This window comes from Rana temporaria, chromosome 2, assembly GCF_905171775.1.
Source record: "Rana temporaria chromosome 2, aRanTem1.1, whole genome shotgun sequence".
Classification (NCBI taxonomy): domain Eukaryota; kingdom Metazoa; phylum Chordata; class Amphibia; order Anura; family Ranidae; genus Rana; species Rana temporaria.
The window spans coordinates 102089772-102110922 of record NC_053490.1 but is presented as its reverse complement, the minus strand read 5'-3'; the positions used below and the strand labels follow the sequence as shown (position 1 = coordinate 102110922).

The following is a 21151-nucleotide window of genomic DNA, read 5'->3' as shown; positions in this document are numbered from 1 at the left end:
ACATGATATCAAAGTACAGTCAGGTCCATAAATATTGAGACACAATTCTAATCTTTTTGGCTCTATACACCACCACAATGGATTTGAAATTAAACAAGATGTGCTTTAACTGCAGACTTTCAGCTTTAATTTTAGGGCATTTACATCCAAATTGGGTGAACGGCGTAGGAATTACAACAGTTTATGTGCCTCCCACTTTTTAAAGGGACCAAAAGTAATGGGACAGATTAACAATCATACAAACTTTCACTTTTTAAATACTTGTTTGCAAATCCTTTGCAGTCAATCACAGCCTGAAGTCTGGAATGCATAGACATCACCAGACGCTGGGTTTCATCCCTGGTGATGCTCTGCCAGGCCTCTACTGCAACAGTCTTCAGTTCCTGCTTGTTCTTGGGGCATTTTCCCTTCAGTTTTGTCTTCACCAAGTGAAATGCATGCTCAATCGGATTAAGGTCAGGTGATTGACTTGGCCATTGCATAACATTCCACTTCTTTCCCTTTAAAAAAAACTCTTTGGTTGCTTTCGCAGTATGCTTCAGGTCATTGTCTATCTGCACTGTGAACCACCGTCCAATGAGTTTGGCTGAATATGAGCCGATAATAATATTGCCCGAAACACTTCAGAATTCATCCTGCTGCTTTTGTCAGCAGTCACATCATCAATAAATACAAGAGAACCAGTTCCATTGGCAGCCATACATGCCATGACACTATCACCACCATATTTCTCTGATGAGGTGGTATGCTTTGGATCATGAGCAGCTCCATATTTTTCTCTTCCCATCACTCTGTTACAAGTTGATCTTGGTCTCATCTGTCCATAGGATGTTGTTCCAGAACTGTGAAGTTTTTTTTAGATGTTTGGCAAACTCTAATCTGGCCTTCCTGTTTTTGAGTCTCACCAATGGTTTACATCTTGTGGTGAACCCTCTGTATTCACTCTGGTGAAGTCTTCTCTTAATTGTCAACTTTGACACACGTATACACCTACCTCCTGGAGAGTGTTCTTCATCTGGCCAACTGTTGTGAAGGGTGTTTTCTTCACCAGGGAAAGAATGATTCAGTCATCCACCACAGTCGTTTTCCATGGTCTTCCGGGTCTTTTCGTGTTGCTGAGCTTACCGGTGCGTTCTCTCTTTTTAAGGCTGTCCCAAACAGTTGATTTGGCCACACCTAATGTTTTTGCCATCTCTCTGATGGGTTTGTTTTTTCAGCCCAATGATGGCTTGCTTCACTGATAGCGACAGCTCTTTGGATCTCATATTGAGAGTTGACAGCAACAGATTCCAAATGCAAATAGCACACTTGAAATGAACTCTGGACCTTTTATCTGCTCCTTGTAAATGAAATAATGAGGGAATAACACACACCTGGCCATGGAACAGCTGAGCGGCCAATTGTCCCATTACTTTTGGTCCCTTAAATAGTGGGAGGCACATATACACAAACTGTTGTAATGCCTACACTGTTCACCTCATTTAGATGTAAATCCCCTCAAATTAAAGCTGAATGTCTGCAGTTAAAGCACATATTGCTTGTTTAATTTCAGCTCTGGTGTATAGAGCCAAAACGATTAGAATTATGTCGATGTCACAATATTTATGGACCTGACTGTAGATTTGCTTGGAGAATAAAGCCAACCTGTTGCTTTAATGTACAAAACAAAAGTTTAATTCAAACTCTATTTACAGCAGCATTTTAAGTTTTAGGCACAGCAAAATTGTTTCAATATCAATTCACAACAGCCACATCCAAGCAAAAGACAGCATAAACAAGAGAGCTACTTACCATCTCCCTCCAAATCATCAGTCTCATCTGCCCAGCTGACCGGTTTTGGTGTATAGGTGCTGCCGCCACCACCATCCCGACCGCTGTCCCGACCGCTGTCTCGATAGCTGTCTCGACCGCTGTCCCGATAGCTGTCTCGACCGCTGCTCTGATAGCTGTCTCGACCGCTGCTCTGATAGCTGTCCCGACCGCTGTCCCGATAGCTGTCTCGACCGCTGCTCTGATAGCTGTCTCGACCGCTGTCCCGATAGCTGTCTCGACCGCTGCTTTGATAGCTGTCTCGACCGCTGCTCTGATAGCTGTCCCGAAAGCCGCCACCGGTGCTTCCGCCGCCACCACCAACGCCGACGCTGCTGCCGCCTCCACCACCGCCACTGCCCCCATCATCCGCCAGGAAGTCAGTCAGGGTAAGAGTCTTCCCCTTCTTGTTCTTCTTCTTAGCTAAGGGATTAAAGAAAATGGGGCATTAAAGCATGCAAGTATAAGCGTGTAATAAAACTTTTTGTAAGGTAAACCCATCTTTTAGGTTTGTAGAAGTAATTGGCTTCTTAGCCTCCACAATCAATTATTTATAAGCAAACAATTAGATGGTTGCCACTCGTAAACAAGACCTCAAAATAACCCTTTAATTACTGCAGTGTAATCTATCCAATTTTGAGCATGGTTTACAACAATGAAGACTTTTGTTTCCTAGGAGGTAATAATGAATTGGCAGTTGCTGGACACTGCAAATTATATGCATGTTTAAAATGAAGAGTAAGGCCCGTTTCACATTAGCGGACCGTTCGCCCGTTTATTACAAGTCCGTTTACGGACTTTTAATGCATCCCTATAGGATCGCGTCCGTTAGCATCCGCTAACGTCCGCAACCGGTTTTTCAGACGAAAGAAACCCCTATTTTTCTTCCGTCCGGCGGAACGGATGAAGACTGACAGACGCTCCGTCTTCATCCGATTCCCCATAGGGGAGAACGGAGGAGAGACAGGGCGGTCTCTGCACTGTGTGCGGGGACCGCCCTGTCCGCCGACAGCTCAGCGGGGATCCCCGCTGAGCCGACGGACACACACGGAGCGGACACAAAAACGGTCCGCTCCGTGTGAAAGAGGCTTAAAGCATCAAGAAGGTGCCGCATGCGCCCTGTTTCCACTACCAGTCATGGATTGTGGAAGGTCCTGGCTCTGCCAGCTTCTTGCGTACAAGCTGATATAGTTGGTGGCAGAAATCGCATAAAAAAAAAAAACCCTCAGTACAACCAAGAACCCCATGGATGGATTGAAATTCAGTCAGTTTTTGCTCAACCATACAAATTTTGACCCATCCATGGCCGGCTTCAGGGTAGGTCAAGCCTGTCAAAAGCTAGTAAAGCTGCAGTAATTCTGCAGAAACGATTCAGAAATACAGGAAGCAAGCAGAATAATCTCAAGCCGATACATAAAACATAATGAGCAAAGCAACTGGTTATCTTTCTTGAATTTATCTCTTCACTTGCAGCAATGAAGCAAACGTGAGATAATGCCCTTCCCTGAGACAATCCAAGAACACAGTCACAACCAGAAACATTCTGTGTGCTCATTAAACAGATACATTTTTACTAGAAGTTAAACGGACTATTCGACAAAGAGGCTGAAGAACTGCCAAAAGTGAGACAATTTATGCATCTAAAACAATTGGAGCTACGTCAGTGCTAAACATGACTTGGCTCCTTAGGGTAGGGCTTGACAATTGAGGTTGTTGGTGTGTAGAATGCTGTGTGGGCTGGACTCTGCTAATCTCCCTGCTTTTCTCTGGGGGCACGTAGATTGGCTGGTGCCAAGGTGTGGGTGTCTTTTTGCACAACGGCATCAGGTCTGAGGGGGGTAGAAGGCGGAGAGTGTACTGGGGTGCTAGTGTGTGGGGAGGACAGGGAAAACTGACATTGTAAGCAGCAGAGCTAGGGTTTTTTGTTTTTGAATGTTGGAACTGGGTCAGATGTCCAGGGCGTTGCTCACACTGGTGCCGGTTGGGCTACCGATGGCCCAGGTACCGGGATGCGGTTTCTGGTCCGCGGTGACCTAGCAGCTGGTATCTGTCGAGCAATGCCTTAGGGATCTTTCATTAAAAAATATTCTGACATGATATACACTTACCTTTAAGGCTAGGTTCACATTGGAGCGATTTGACAGATCAAATTGCATGACAAGTCGCAGCCTATTGGCGGCAATGGCACTATTCCAGTAGGTGCGACACCGATTTTGTGGCACCCCACCGATTTGCAAAAGTGGTTCCTGCACTACTTTTGCCAATTTCAGGTGCGACTTCAATAGACATCTGTGTATAAATCCACACAGATGTCTATCAAGTAGAACCTGAAATCTCGCTGACCCTGCTACTTTGAAATCGCGCTACTTGAAGTAAAGTAGCGCGATTTCAAAGTAGCATCAAATGTGAACCAGGGCTAAAATTGTTAGTGTGCCACTCAGGCTCGGTGAGGGGGGGCATGCAAACCAGTGTGTCCGCAACTGCTACTCAGAGTGCTGGCAAGAGATGGAGCCCATCCTGGTTCCTGCAACGGCTCCATCCGCTAACGGAGGCGATCCCATAGGGATGTATTACAAGTCCGTTAACGGACTTGTAATAACGGACAGGCGGAGCGGACGTCTGAAAGGGGCCTTAGACCCCTTTCACACTAAGGAGTTTTTCAGGCAGTACATCGCTAAAAATAGCGCTGCTATACCGCCTGAAAAACTCCTGCCCAGCTACCTCAGTGTGAAAGCCGGAGGGCTTTCACACTGAGGTGATGCGCTGGCGGGAGACAAAAAAAAATCTCCTGTCAGCAGCATCTTAGGAGCAGTGAGAGGAGCGGCGTGTATACTGCTCCTTCCCATTTAAAAGAAAATGGAAAACCGCGGCAATACCGCCCACAATGCGCCTCTGCAGAGGCGCATTGCGGGCGGTATTAACCCTTTATCGGCCGCTAGGAGGGTTAATACCGCACGCGGACGATTTCCACTGCAATCCCGGCGGTATAGCGCCACTATTTTTAGCGGCAAAATGCCGCCACCGCAGCTCCCGCTGTAATGTGAAAGGGGCCTCAGGAGGTGCCTCTCTTCTCTTTTATACCCTGTAAAAAAATGCTTTTATATACACAAGTGCTTTGGATTACAAGCATGTTTCTGGAACAAATTATGCTTGCAAACCAAGGTTTTACGACTAACAACATAGTTGCTAAATGCTCAGCAACACATGCAACTCTATATGCCCACACATGACATACTTCCCCCTGTACAGATATAGAAAGTGCAAGGAGGAAATTCTACTGACAGTACCTAGAGCATGACAAGTGCCAAAAGCAAACAGCAGCTGTATACACACACCTTTGTGTGGTTGCACAGGGATATCCATGCTAGGCACTTTTAAAACAGAATCAGCCAAAATAACATACAAAAATTATAGTAATAAAAAGGTATGTCCCACAGCAAAACATACTTTCAAAACACTAACACAGCAGCTGTTCCCTTCAGAAGTAGGCAGTGCGCTGAAATACACACAGCTGTTGTGTTTCCGTTTCCATTTATTTAAATATATATCTGTCATTGAAAGGTATCGAAACTCAAAACTAATATACTGTCACGTGCTAATCCATGGTGTGGCAGCTACATTCATTTTCCTATTTTTTCCCAGCTTTTCACCTGGCAATCCTGCCCCTAGATGGATATGAAACTCCCCCACCACTTCTATAGAGTGATCAATGGTTGTCCCCCTAAAGCCGTTCATAGACAGTATGAATCTCAGCCCGTTCATCAGGAAACGGACAAGATTTCAGCATCACCCCAGGACCTTTAGAGTGGACAGTCAGCTTTCTTGTAATAACAGCTACGGCGCCTCAGCAGCCACCACGAGACCCGAGCCACCACGTCCACTGCCTGGCCGAAGACCTGAACAAAGCCGATGCTTTGTTCAGGTCTTTGATCTAGTAACCTGAAAGCAATGTCATGACATTACTTACAGTTTTAAAAAAATATATAAAGTATTCAAAAATGCAGAGCTTGACGTTTTGAATACTTACCAAATGCAGAGAAGCATGAGGGTCTTATAGACCACAGATCCCTCCATAAAGAGTACCTGTCACTAGTGATGTTTACATTCCTTGTGACAGCAATAAAAAAAAAAAAAAATACAAAAAATAAATAAAAAAAAAGTGTAAAAAAGAAAGCCTACAGAATATCGGCCTGAAAGGCAGCTGAAAAATCTGTATCGGCCCTGAATAAAAAAAAAAAAAAAAAAAAAAAAAAAAACACACGATATCGTCGATCCCTAGAACACAATGGCTCAGCGGGAGGGATTCTACCATCAGCACTGTGTGTTGATGGGGTAATCAAGCCATTGTGGTTGCAGGTAAGAAATGTTCTCCTTCTATGGCTGGCCTAAGCAGCTCCCCTGATATGGACCACAAACATGTCCTTATCTTTATCTCCATTACATGGGGGGTCAGGGCAATAGGTACTTTGCAGAAAATTGCTAGGAAAGAAGATATCTGAGGAAATGACACGGATGCTGCATTCCTGATAACATCAGAAGTATTTTTTTTTTTTAAGCACTGATCACTCCAATAACGTCTCTGGTCCCCAATTTTTCCACCGCAATGTCACAGTTGCTGATCACTGACATTACTAGTAAAAATAAATAAAAATATCCCATAGTTTATAGACACGATAACTTTTGGTGAAAGCCATTCAATATACGCTTTGGGGATTTTTTTTGTCCTATGCCTATATACTTTTGCTAATAGTTGTCCCTCATGCCTATCTCAGCAAGTTAGGAGGTATGATTTTTAATAAACCCATTCTGCCAAGTCTTTCCACTGAAGTGGCAAACTTTATTCTTGTACATGCAGTTACATGAAAAAACAATGAAAAACTAGCCACCATGCATGGCAAAGGTCACGTCTTGTTTGTTTACTTTAGTCAAGTATTTTTATACCCTAAAAGGCAGCGCATAACCGCACTGTTTCCATTAAGGTGTACACTGCAAAGTGATATTTGTTATAACATAGGCATACATTACCCTAACAGGGGCACTGCAAAGGTAACCGTCAGTGCACCACAAGCACAACATAATCTAAAAGTCAACATTGCCCTAAGTGTTGCAGCAGTATTCAGCATACTTGTGCTTCTACCAGAGGTGAATGCAAACTGCATTGCAACACAGCACACAGGTTGTCACTCTTATACACATGTACGCCAGAACCCTTGCAAGTAAACGCAAATGGTCAAACCACGATATTAGGGACATGCCTTGACATCTGATACACTCAGTCGGTTCACACTGGGGCGGCACGACTTCAGAGGCGACTTGAAAAATGACTTCTGTATAGAAGTCAATGCAAGTCGCCCCGAGCCGCCCCCAAAGTCGTACAAGAACATTTTTCTAAGTCGGAGCGACTTGCGTCGCTCCTATTAGAACGGTTCTGGTGAATAGACTGGGACACGACTTGTCAGGCGGCTGAGTCGCCCGACGAGTCGCCCCAGTGTGAACCGGCTCTTACATGTCACTGTGTGCATACCTACTGTAAACAAGCTGGCAAGCCCATATAAATAACACAGCAGTATGCTTTGCGTCACTACAACCCGCCGACTGCAACTTCAAAGTGAATGAGGCAGCGCTGGAACCACATGCAGTAGTGCGGCATTAAAGTGGTTGTAAACCCTTCGGCTGCCAGGCCCTGTGCTTTATTTTTACACCTCAGGTGGCCAGGCCATTTTTGCAATGTTTCCATTGCTTTTTTATTTTTCCCTTACAGCTTTCAGAGCTTGTTAAAAACCTCCCCAAACCCTATATTTTCTGAAAGCACATGACCAGAATACAAATAAGGTGCTACTGATTTTTAGGGCACAATGGTTTATAAAAAAATATATATTTGTTAAAAAAATAACTAAAATCGTTATCTAATTGGCTTGAGAAAGGTTGGAGAGCTTGCACCCCGAACTAGGGCTGTAACTAACGATTATTTTCATAATCGATTAATTGCCCGATTATTGTTTTGATTAATAACCTTAAAGTGTGGTGTACAATTTAGTCAATATGTAAAGTTTAAATAAGGCTGTATGCGTGTGTATATATATATATATATATATATATATATATATATATATATATATATATATTATACACACAGTATATACTATTAGAGGTTGAATCTGGTAAATAGACTCAGATCACATTTTCTTTTTAAAGGAAAAAAAAGTTGACTGTTTTGCAGATTTTCAAACAGAACTGTACTATATTACATACAAAAACAATTTCTTCCCTCAAAAAAATGTTTTCTTTTAAGGATGTTAGATTTTCTAATCGTTAGTGGGGTTAAATCGACGTTTGTTTTCAACCACAGTGACGGGAAAATTTAGAAATAGAAAACTTGGTCAGAGCAGACGGTGTATGCGTTTTTGTTCAGAAATTATATTCATTTTAAAATTGAATGCTAAAAGCAAGTGAAAATTTCAAACAGTTTCTGCAGTGCTTTTTGCTGCGAGTGTTGATTTTTGCAAACGTGATTTTGCTGCGATTTGCATTTTTTATGGGGGTTTATTTTGGGCAAATTTGTTGTTGGGCAGATTAAAAAACACAAATTGCTGCAAAAACGAATTACATGTTTTCCTGCAGCTTCTCCATTGAAGTATATTGAACCAAAAAGCAATTTTTTTTTGCGTAGAAAAACCCTTTCCAAATACGCAGCAGCTGAAAAAAGCATAGATGTGAACGTGTCTTGTAGGAAACCATGTAAATGAACTGTAGTGCATTTCTGCAAAAAGCACCAAAAACACATAGGTGTGAACCAGGCCTAAGACATTTAGTAACATAATGAGGTTTAAAAAAAAAAAAAAAAAATCCCCTTTATAGTACAAAAAGAGAAAATCGCTACTGTAAGGGGGTTAATTTTTTTACTGGGGAAAAGTGAAAGTAATATTTACAGTAGCGATTTGCTCTTTTTGAACTATAAAGGGGCAATTTTAGTTTTTTTTTAACCCCATTATGTTACTGGGCGATTAATCGATTATGAAAATAGTAATCGATTAATTTCATAATTGATTAGTTGTTGATCGATTTGTCCTTTCGGCCCTACCCCAAACCCACCCACTTGTGACAACAGCAAATTAATATTCACCATTGTGTTCTCAGGACGGATCGGGTTGGCCAGGAGGATTAGAGTAGGAAGCCGTGGAGGGGTGAGTGCAGGAAACCGTCACTGTGGAGAGGCTGGGTGCGGGTGGACCCGGGGGGGTTTTACCAACTTTTTTTTATAGGAGTCTTTGATGCAATATTAGTGGTCTAAACAGACCCCCCCCTCCCCATATCTTTTTGAGACAGAGAAAGGGGCCGTCCCTTTCTCTGCAGCACTTAACTGGAATAAGGAATCTGTCATTTTATGAATGAATGAGAAATCTCTATACAATCTGATACATAGTAACACTTTTGGTTTACTATGCATCAGCTGTCAGTGGATATAGGAGCGATTTGCTGCCTACGTCCACTGTACTACAGGGGGGAGCTTGGTAAACACACCCACCACCAGCACCGCTTCCCCACCATGCACCCCAGCCTGACATGTCGCCGGAGCTCAGTGCAGGCAAAAGTTGCAAGCGGCGGGAAGGACGCTGCTCATAGCAGACATAGATCAGGGCAGCGGGGGCAATACAAGTGGCTAACTGGCGGGGATGAGGGGGACATATCTGGATTCCCCCATAGCTCCATGCAGCACCTGAAGCCAGTGGAAGAGAAGGGATGCCAGCTAAATGAGGGTAGCTGCTGTGATCCGGTTTGCGGGGGTCGGATCAGGTGGAGGAGAAAAGGGGATAGGATATGGGGGAGGGCACATTTGAAGTCAACGCTGATCAGTGGGTTGTAATCCGCTGATCAGAGTTAAAGCGGATTAGAGTTAAAAGCCAGCAGCTACAAATACTGCAGCTGCTGACTGAATAAATGGACACTAACCTGTCCAGGGTGCCCGCAACCACTCATCTCTCGGCTGCCCCTGCCGCCATGCTCGTGAAGGAATCAGGAAGTGAAACATTGCGGCTTCACTGCCTGGTTCCCTACTGCGCATGCGTGAGTCGCGTCCTCACTGGTTACCGCTGTTATAAGCTTATGGTCATTGAAGCGACGGGAGCTTATAGGAAAGGGAGAAATTAGGTCCGTATGCACCTGGCCACCTGCAGGCACTTTTGTAGGTCTGTACGATTCACATCAGGTGTGGTGGGACTGCGTTGGGCAGCTATTCCAGCGCAGTTTGAAGGCAAGACAAAGCATAATGCCTCGTCTACTATGTCTTCGGTTCACACCACCACATTGTGGCAATGTGCACTGAATAAAGGTAAAGCAAGCTGTACAGAACTAATTGAAATGTCACTGAAGTTTCAATAAAAAAAATTTTTTAACAAAAAGTAAAGCCCGTGATGCACAGCGATCGGCACTGCAGTTATCCAGCCAGGTCTCACCACACAACAGCCACTGCATTCTAACAGCTGGCATGAAGGAAACCTTAAAGTGGTTCGAAAATCTAAAAGGGTAATACCTAAACAAAATCTCTGCATCAAGTGTAAAAAAAAAACTTCCAATACCTGCGAGTGTCACGAAGGTGAGTATCCTTAAAAGTAAAAAGGTAATTTTGCTGCGATTTGCATTTTTCCTTATTTATTTTAGCCAATTTGTATTTGGGCAGATTAAAAAACACAAATTGCCACAAAAAAATGCTTTTCTGCAGCTTCTCCATTGAAGTATATTGAAGAAAAAAAATCAAAATGGCAGTTTTGCATAAAAAAAAAAAAAAAGGCCCTTGCAGCAGCTAAAAAAATCATGGATGTGAAACCATGTAAATAAAGTATAGTGTGTTTCTGCAAAAAACAGAGGTGTGACCCAGGCCTGAGATATTTAGTAACATAACGGAGTTAAAAATACTAAAATTAGTACAAAAAGGGCAAATAATTGCTACTGTAAGGGGTTCATATTTTTACTGTGGGACAGTGAAAGTTATATTTACAGTAGAGATTTGCTTTTTTTGCACTATAAAGGGCTAATTTTTTTTTTTTTTTAACCCCATTATGTTACTGGCCGAATAACCAATTATGAAATTAATCGATTACCATTTTCATAATCGATTCGCTGTTTCAGCCTTCCAGCTGAGAGGTCCGACATGTTTCCCCTGTCTGTCTTTCAGGTTGATCGGCCGAAGCTGCGATGACTTCACTCCCATGCATATGTGCGGGAGCCTTCTGTTTCGGCAAGGTATGCCAGATGTTCAAAGTGCATGTGCCGGGGGGGGGGGCTGAAGGGAGGTGCTGCACATAGGATTTTTATCTTAAGGATAAGTTCACTTTTTTTTTTCTAAATTTCTGCTCCCCTATGTACCAATATAGCATTAATGTACTTTGTTTGCAAAAACAAAACCCACTTTCCATTTATTATATACAGGCTTATCTAACTCTTCATAGGTGGTGAAACACTGCTCAATTACTTCTGCCTTACTTCCTGGTCAGACTTTAGATCATGATACAGAAAGGCGTTGACCAGCTGAGGGTAGATGACGCAGGGTGTGTGCTAATGAGATCAGCTGCTCAACCCCTTCCTGTGTCATGACCTAAAGTCTGACCAGGAAGTAAGGCAGAAGTAATCAAGCAGTGTGTATAAACAGATATGAAGACAGTGAGGTAAGCCTGTGCATAATTAAATGGAAAGCATTTTTCAGAAAATACGTATATTAATGCTATATTGGTACATAGGGGGGCTGAAATTTAGAAGGGAAAAAAAAGGGGGGAGGGGGTTTGAACTTAGCCTTTAAAGAGGAAGTAAACTATTCTGGTGTGTTTGTACCTATAGGTAAGCCTCACTATACCCTCCCTTCTAGAGAGTAAACAAGCAGGGCCCTCTGATCTCTCCTGTATTGTAAGCGTACTGTCTGCCCTCGTGTTGTAAAGCGCTGCGCAAACTGTTGGTGCTATATAAACCCTGTATAATTATAGGCTTACCTAAAGGTACTGTAAACATCTAAACTTGCATCGTTTAGGAGATATTTACTGTTCACATCAGCGCATGCGCTCAAAAAACGAACAGATGCCCCCGTGCCGTGACCAGCGGTTCCCGTACACGTGAGTGAGGTAATCATGGCTCCTTTCAATCACAGCGTCGGAGCCCGCACACCCAGAAGAAACACCGGGAAAGATGTTAGCGGTGTGCGGGCGCCACTGGAGGGGGGGGGGCTTCATTCTAAGGAATTTTATAATGAGCTAGTATGCGATTCATACTGCTTATTATGCCTTTGCCTTGCAAGGGGGGGGAGTTGCAGTTTACTACCACTTTAAAGTGGTTGTAAACTCCCACCCGGACAGGTAAGCCTAGGTTAAGGCTTACCTGTAGGTGTTCGCAATAACTCCTGAACCTACACGGTTTAGGAGATATTTGCCAATAGGTATACAGTTGTCTACGGCGTGCAGGCGCGCCATAGATAACAGCGCAGGCGCAGTAAAAACCCCATTCTTAAAAACGGAAATGCCGTATTTGATGCCTCCCGCATGCGCGGGAGTGACGTCATTGCCGCTCCAGCCAATCACAGCGCCGGAGCGGCGATACCCGGAAGTAACCTTCCAGATATCTGTGAAGAGCTGTCTGCGGCCGGAGGAGGAAGAGAACGGCTTTGATTCGAAGGCAAGTAATGCATAATGAGCTAGTATGCTAGTCATACTAGCTCATTATGGCTTTGTCTTGCAGGTTTTTTTTTTTTTTTTCAAATGCATTAAGATAAAACCTTATGCCTTTACAACCACTTTAACTGCATTTGGCGGAGTCTCTAATGCATTGGCTCTGGAGTCATGCTTGTAACTATCAGCCTTGTGGAACTACAAGTCCCATGATGCAATGCAAGGCTGATAAAGTTACAAGCATGAAGGTAATTGTTTTGCATCAACAGCAGGAGGGCCACAGGTTGAGCACCCATGCTGTAATGGGATCCTGAACACAGCATTGCACGCTCTCTAAACACAGCTGAACTGGGGGCACACATACACACAGGTGAGCACCGCCACTGAAATATCACCTGCACTTGTATGGTTAGGACTCTCCTCTATGGACACAAAACACATGGCTGGGAGAGGAGTGCACATGGCGCACACACTGACCCCCCTGTACATTAAGTGAGATTACACAGGCTCCTGGTGAAGCAAGGTATTAGTAATAGGAGTGTGTAGATCACACACACTGTCCCCGCTGTACATGAAGTGAGATTACCCTGGCTCCTGGTGAAGGAAGGTATTAGTGATAGGAGGGTGTAGATCACACACACTGACCCCGCTGTACATGAAGTGAGATTACACACAGAGCACACACTGACCCAGCTGTACATGAAGTGAGATTACACGGTGAAAGAAGGTAATAGGAGGGTGTAGATCACATATATCAGGAGGCAGGGGACGGCATGGTGCCGATTGTTGACGTGTCTTCCAGGCTCCGCTGACCTCCTAGGGGCGGAGATTCCACGGACAGGCCGGATTGGAGGCAGCACACCCCTTGACCATGCCCAGGCCTGAGGGAAGAGATTACACCTCCCGTGCCCCCACCCCCGGTGGGCCTGTAATGGCGGGGCAAAGCCTGTATATCCTGCCCTCTATAGGCCACACTGATACCCCCATCTATACCTCCACACAGGGACAGCTGATCCCCGGATAACCCGCCCGTGTAATAGCGGCCCAGGCCGGACATGAGGATTACACTGGAGGGAAGGCGGCACTATGGAGCTCCCCCCTCACACACATGGGACGTCCCAGCCGCTGAACACAGCTGGCATCCCCCCCGGCCTCCATGCCGCACCCGACCCCCATGCCCTCCTCTCCATCCCGTCCCGGCCTGCAGGCCGCGCTAATCACCGCGCACACACAGACAGGGTGCGGCCTGGGCCAGCCCCGGGATTATGCAGCGTGTCTCTGCGCACAGCGCCTCCCCCCACCCGCCGCCAGACACACGCTGTAGGTGGGTAGGTAGGGCGGGCGCTGAGCCGCACGCACGCGGAATATGAAGGCTGACGAGCCGCCGCAGAGCCAATGCCGGCTGCGACCCCCCTTCCCTCGAACACACTCACCTGAAGCTGCCATGTTGGGCCGAGTGTGAAAGAACGCAAAGACCCGGATGAGACGATCACGTGTATCCAGCGAAGGCAAGAGAGCGGCTGCTTGACGTCACGACGCAGTGGGCGCGGCGTGATCGAGCCCGCCATTTTTGTTGTTGGCACTATGAGGCGTCGCCAGCAGCTGTATTTGGTAATGCTGGGTTGCAGCGTGATCTAAAAAGAACACGTGCGGTATTTAGTGCGCAACGTGTACTTTGTTTTAATTGCTGATCATGAAAAACGAACTATCACTTAGTTCTTCCCACCTTCATCTGTTTGCCTTTATTGTTTCTGTGCGTGTCACAAGATTAAATTCTTTATACTGTAAAGTGACAAAATAAAATCCGGGAACATCCTACTGACAACGCCCACTTGTACTCACATGCTACAAAATACTGCTAACAATGGTGGAGGAATAAATATCTCAATATCACTGACAGGAAAAATGCTGCTGTGTTACAGTCAACAGGAGGAAAAAACAGACATTACAGAGCGGGCAGTCAATGGTGGGGTTAGGCAGTGCCGAAGGGGCAGTCAATGGCGGAGACAGGCATTACAGAGCGGGCAGTCAATGGTGGAAACAGGCAGTACGGAGGGGGCAGTCAATGGTGGAGACAGGCAGTACAGAGGGGGCAGTCAATGGTTGGGTTAGGCATTACAGAGCGGGCAGTCAATGGTGGAGACAGGCAGTACGAAGGGGGCAGTCAATGATGGGGACAGGCATTACAGAGCGGGCAGTCAATGGTGGGGTTAGGCAGTATAGAGGGGGCAGTCAATGGTGGGGACAGGCAGTACAGAGGGGGCAGTCAATGGTGGGGACAGGCATTACAGAGCGGGCAGTCAATGGTGGGGTTAGGCAGTACAGAGGGGTAGTCAATGGCGGAGACAGGCAGTACGAAGGGGGCAGTCAATGGTGGGGACAGGCAGTACAGATGGGGCAGTCAATGGTGGGGACAGGCATTACAGAGCGGTCAGTCAATGGTGGTGTTAGGCAGTATGGAGGGGGGGCAGTCAATAGTGGGGACAGACAGTACAGAGGGGGAAGTCAATGGTGTGGTCAGGCAGTACAGAGACGACAGTCAATGGTGGGCACAGGCAGTACAGAGAGGGCAGTCAATGGTGGGGACAGGTAGTACAGAGGGGGCAGTCAATGGTGGGGACAGACAGTACAGAGGGGGCAGTCAATGGTGGGGACAGACAGTACAGAGGGGACAGTCAATGGTGGGGACAGGCAGTACAGAGACGACAGTCAATGGTGGGCACAGGCAGTACAGAGGGGGCAGTCAATGGTGTGGACAGGCAGTACAGAGACGACAGTCAATGGTGGGCACAGGCAGTACAGAGAGGGCAGTCAATGGTGGGCACAGGTAGTACAGAGGGGGCAGTCAATGGTGGGGACAGGCCGTACAGAGTTGGGCAGTCAATGGGGACAGGCAGTACAGAAAGGGGCAGTCAATGGGGACAGGCAGTAGAAAGGGGGGCAGTCGATGGTGCCCCCCAATAGCAAGCAATTGTTCTGAAAGTTTGAAAATGACTTGCTAAGCTACTGCTAGACTTGCCAAGCTTCACAAGTTTGTTGCACAATTGCAGCAAGTCGCATTGCATGACTCCAGATCAACTTTCTTTGTGTCAACTAGAACTTTAAGTGCTCTACAAGTATACAAGTTGCCAGTGAAAATGTGCAGCAACAGACTTACAAGTCAACACTGCTACAAATTTGTGGCAAGTTATCCTTGCTGTCTGGGTGGCGGACAGACAGTACAAAGGGGCAGTTGATGGTGGTGTCAGGCAGTACAGAGGGGGTAATCAATGGTGGGGACAGACAGTATGTAGGGGGCAGTCGATGGTGAGGGCAGTCAATGGTGGGGGCAGGCAGTACGGAGGGGGCAGTCAATGGTGGAGACAGGCAGTACAGAGGGGGCAGTCAATGGTGGGGACAGGCAGTACAGATGGGACAGTCAATGGTGGGGACAGGCATTACAGAGCGGGCAGTCAATGGTGGGGTTAGGCAGTACCGAGGGGCAGTCAATGGTGGAGACAGGCAGTACAGAGGGGGCAGTCAATGGTGGGGACAGGCAGTACAGATGGGGCAGTCAATGGTGGGGACAGGCAGTACAGATGGGGCAGTCAATGGTGGGTACAGACAGTACAGAGGGGGCAGTCAATGGTTGGGACAGACAGTACAGAGGGGACAGTCAATGGTGGGGACAGGCAGTACAGAGGGGACAGTCAATGGTGGGGACAGGCAGTACAGAGGGGACAGTCGATGGTGGGCACAGGCAGTACAGAGGGGGCAGTCAATGTTGGGGACAGGTAGTACAGAAGGGGCAGTCAATGGTGGGGACAGGCCATACAGAGTTAGGCAGTCAATAGGGACAGGCAGTACAGAAAGGGACAGTCAATGGGGACAGGCAGTAGAAAGGGGGGCAGTCGATGGTGCCCCCCAATAGCAAGCAATTGTGCTGAAAGTTTGAAAATGACTTGCTAAGCTACTGCTAGACTTGCCAAGCTTCACAAGTTTGTTGCACAATTGCAGCAAGTCGCATTGCATGACTCCAGATCAACTTTCTTTGTGTCAACTAGAACTTTACGTGCTCTACAAGTATACAAGTCGCCAGTGAAAATGTGCAGCAACAGACTTACAAGTCAACACTGCCACAAAATTGTGGCAAGTTAGCCTTGCTGTCTGGGTGGCGGACAGACAGTACAAAGGGGCAGTTGATGGTGGGGGCAGGCAGTACAGAGGGTTTAATCAATTGTGGGGACAGTCAGTACGTAGGGGGAAGTCGATGGTGGGGACAGACAGTATGGAGAGGGCAGTCAATGGTGGGGGCAGACAGTACGGAGGGGGCAGTCAATGGTGGGGACAGGCAGTATGGAGGGGGCGGTCGATTAGGGACAGGCAGTAAGGAGGGGGCAGTTGATGAGGACAGAAAGTACAAAGGGGCAGTCCAGGGGTGCTAACAGGCAGTATGGATGGGGAAGTCAATGGTGAGGACAGGCAGTACAAAGGGGGTAGTTAATGTTGGGAACGGGCAGTTTGGGTGAGAACAGGAAGTACAGAGGGAGCAGTTGATGGTGGGGACAGGCAGTTTGGAGGGGGCAGTCGATGGGTGGAAACAGACAGTATGAACAGAGGGCAATCGATGGTGGGAACAGGCAATATAAAGAGGGCCGTCGATGGTGGGAACAGGCAATATAAAGAGGGCTGTCGATGGTGGGAACAGGCAATATAAAGAGGGCCGTCGATGGTGGAAACAAGCAATATAAAGAGGGCTGTCGATGGTGGGAACAGGCAATATAAAGAGGGCAGTCGATTGGTGGGGACAGGCAGTACAAGAGGGCAGTTGATGGGTGAGAAAAGGCAGTACAGAGGGGGAAGTCAATTGTGGGGACAGTCAGTACGTAGGGGGAAGTCGATGGTGGGGACAGACAGTATGGAGAGGGCAGTCAATGGTGGGGGCAGACAGTACGGAGGGGGCAGTCAATGGTGGGGACAGGCAGTACTGATCACATAATTACAGCAGAAAGGGACGTTTCAGAGCCACATAGCATCCCTTCATCAGGCATGTCACAGCCTGATGAAGGGGTCCTGCGTGGCTCCGAAACATCGCTTTCTGCTGTAATTATATGATCGCTGATTAAAGTTTTGGACCCATTTTTGGAGATCCTGGTGTGCTGGTGACATTACTCTCTAATTCTATGTCGTTACACGCTGTAAAGCCTCGTACACACGGTCGGACATCAAACAAACTTTCCCTTGGATTTTTGTCCGAAGGGAGTTGTCCGGTCCCACCCATAGCATACACACACTCTGACTTTTTTGGCAACAAACACGAACGTAGTGACGTTTTAACGCACTGACGAGAGTTTAAAATAGTAAGTTCAATTCTCCAGCGTCACCCATTGGGCTCCTCCTGCTAATCGAGAGTTAGTAGAGGTTTCGTCCGTTTCTGAACGTTCGTTCGTCAAGCAGACATGTTGCGCAATGGGGTTGTGCTAACTTGACCCACAAAATAATATAGAAATTTGTTTGAGTCATATAACCAAAATATACTAATTCAAAGTAAAGACATTTGTTTTTACTCCGTCAGTATCACCAGCAAAGCAGCTTTTAGTATTATCACATTATAAAGAAGAAGAGAATGTGCGCTGCTTTTCTTGATTTCAGAACTTGCCACTTCACGAATGTGCTTTTTCATATACGAACGCTAGTTTTACTAGACAGAACGCTTCCGGCTGGTCTTTGCTTCTGAGCATGCGCGTTTGTACTTTGTACAAAAGTCTGATTGCTTGCTGTACACACGGTCGGAATAGGCACCATCGGACTCTTGTTGACGTAAAGTTTGTCCGTTTGCAGACCGAACTTTTTGTCCGATGAAACCCGAAAAAGTTTATCCAATGGAGCGTACACACGATCGGACTAATTTGAAAACTTGCTGTTTTTGAAGTTTGTTGGCAAAAAGTCAGACCGTGTGTACGGGCCTTTACTTGGTTCAAGTTGCATTAGGAGCGATGTGCTGAGCCTAAACCCACTCTACCAGTCCAGCATACCTCTGTTACCTCACTCCCACTAACAGCATGGGTTCTACCATGTACCTAGCACCAGTGGTGGCTGGTGCTAAATATTTTTAGGGGGGGACGCAAACAAACTGAAAAATTCTGTAAAAAACCCCCATCAATTGCAGCCTCACTGTGCCATCAAACACAGCCACTGTACCATCAAACGCAGCCACTGTGCCCATCAAACACAGCCATTGTGGCCATCAAACACAGCCACTGTGCCATCAAACGCAGCCACTGTGCCCTCAAACGCAGCTATTGTGCCCATCAAACGCAGCCACTGTACCATCAAACGCAGCCACTGTACCATCAAACGCATCCACTGTGCCCATCAAATGCCATCACTGTGCCCATCAAATGTCGCCACTGTGCTTCCTCCGTAGCATAGGGAAAAATGTTTTGCATTGGGTTTTTCTAGAATTTTTCCCTTTTTGTTAATTTCTCTCAAGTGCTCGCCTATCCTTACCTTTAGGGTTCTTTTTGTTTTTCCAATATAGATTTTGGGGCATGTTAGATTGCATATAGATTACACGTGCTGTTGAGCAATTCATCCCCAATTGTTATTCAGAGGTCTAGGAAAGAGATCGCAGTCCGATCACACGTACATGCTAAGCGTATATTACGCTTGTTTTGATTAAGTTGATCTATAAACGTTTGTAAATCATCTGGGCTGCCCTTCCAGACCATAAGTACATCGTCAATGTACCTTAACCACGTATGTACGTGGTCTCGGTACATTGACGAATTGAACAATTCCTCCTCCTGAAGAAAAGATGATCTGCACTCTGGTCATTGCTCTTAAAAATTAGTAGTGTTTATTAAATGTGTGATGTATCCTCTCTGGAAACTTACATTGAATACAATATAATACCAAGAGAATTGAGGGATAGAATTATCCCAGCTGAACATCTACATACTGACAGATTCATCCTGAGATGGAAGGAACGTTGTATTAATCATGGACTGGCCATTATGGGGTTAATAGTTAGGGGGAGAGGATTCAATTAATAGGAATTAAAGAACAGATTGAGGATGTGGTCTAGAGGCACTGAAAGAAATAGGTGAGTTCTCAAAGCAAAACAACATTTTGAAAAAAGAGATAGAAAGAGCCCAACTTAATTTAAAAACTACAAAACAGAGTAAATTCAGATGAGATATTGATAAGGATACCCCCTGGCACAACTCTAGGGCATAACCCATTCTGCCTCTGATTCAAATTCATAATAGTAAAGCACGCAGACAAGAGGGAAATTCAGTCTACATCCTTCACTATCCCAACAGCAAGAGAGGCGGGAACCTTTATTGTCATCGTAGCTTTATAGACAGACTGACATAGTAATCATCATTCATATGGGTACATCTGATTCGCTAATCCACATATGGTCTTCTCTTGTGACGTCTGTTTCTTCACCACATGGCTTACATTCCACACTCATGGGGGCCATATTTCTTTTGCTCGATGGAAGGGACAGGAGGGGTTTGGAGACATCTGTTTTCACTTAATCACTCCTGAAGGTTTTTAACTCTATAATGACTTTTTCAAGGAAAATAATAGTGTCTTTGTCACAGAATACTGGAACACGCATACACATATATATGTACATATCTAGAAATAAAAGATAAAACGATATAAGAAAGGAAAGCAATATTTGAGTGGCTAGGAGAAAAATAATCATTTTATTAACTTCATCACAGTCCCCCCTTAAAATTACTATTTTATCAGTACTGTCCCTACACTTTTTGTCCCTGTGTTTGGCCTCCCTATCAGGATCTTTTTTGTGTTTCGCATACCGGCCAGACAGGGCTTATCCGTAGTCCTACCAACGAAACATTAGGAGGCGGTCAAACACTATTCTTTCTCTCATCATTTGAGAATGTTGTATGTGTTTTTAACAGGTAAGGACTGTAATGGAGGATACGGTCCCTCTTCTTCCTCCTTCATTGGACCTCCAATATCACCCAAATTCAAAAAAGTAGGAGTTACCTCTTCAGCTGTCTTTCCTAACAGCTTCTTTATGCAGGGCAGAATACAACAAACCATCATCGTAACCAATATAAGCAGAAACAAAATTGCTATACCCATCTGAGTACAAATGTGTTGTCACCCAAAATACTGTTCCCAGGTAACATTTTACATACACCCCCCTTATCAGCTAAAATCATGTCTAGGGCCATACGATTTTACAAAGTCATTTGTGAAGTGGCCTCTAGTTGTTCAGCTAAACCTTGGAGTGCATCCCTGTTTATAGTTAACAAACCTCTGTTGGTTATAGTATATATAATTACTCCAATCTACATTCTTATTTGAACCCTCTTTATCCCATTACTAAATTAAATTTTGTAAAAGCAACAATCTTACCAGATTACTGTATTTTTCCTCTTACTATACTTTCAATCATAACCGTTTTAATTTTGCAAAAGAACATTAATTTAGATTGGGCTTTCCTAAATATTCTATTTCTGAAAGAAACTTAATTATGTTGAATTACACTATTTTTCAGAACCAATCATACAGTATGATTGACTGAACCACATATGCTCTGTCACACTATGACTATTAAACAAACACATGTCAGTCTTAGTTCATCCTTCAGTGTAGACAAACATACAGGAAGTTCCACAGTGCTAATACATGGATCCATTTATAAAAGCACAATATTCCTCCCCAAT

General features: G+C 45.3%; 1 protein-coding gene across 2 annotated transcripts in view; it reads right to left on the bottom strand.

Moving 5' to 3' along the window:
* EIF4B (eukaryotic translation initiation factor 4B) overlaps positions 1 to 13988 on the bottom strand; it is a 60575-nt gene extending 46587 nt beyond the window's left edge. For both annotated transcript variants that reach the window (XM_040340628.1, XM_040340629.1), the window contains exons 1-2: positions 13892 to 13988; positions 1792 to 2232 (exon numbers count right to left, since the gene is read on the bottom strand). In XM_040340628.1, coding sequence (XP_040196562.1) covers positions 1792 to 2232; positions 13892 to 13904 — 454 coding nt within the window. In that variant the 5' untranslated portion in view covers positions 13905 to 13988. The remainder of the gene's footprint in view (positions 1 to 1791; positions 2233 to 13891) is intronic.
* Positions 13989 to 21151: the final 7163 nt, after the last annotated feature.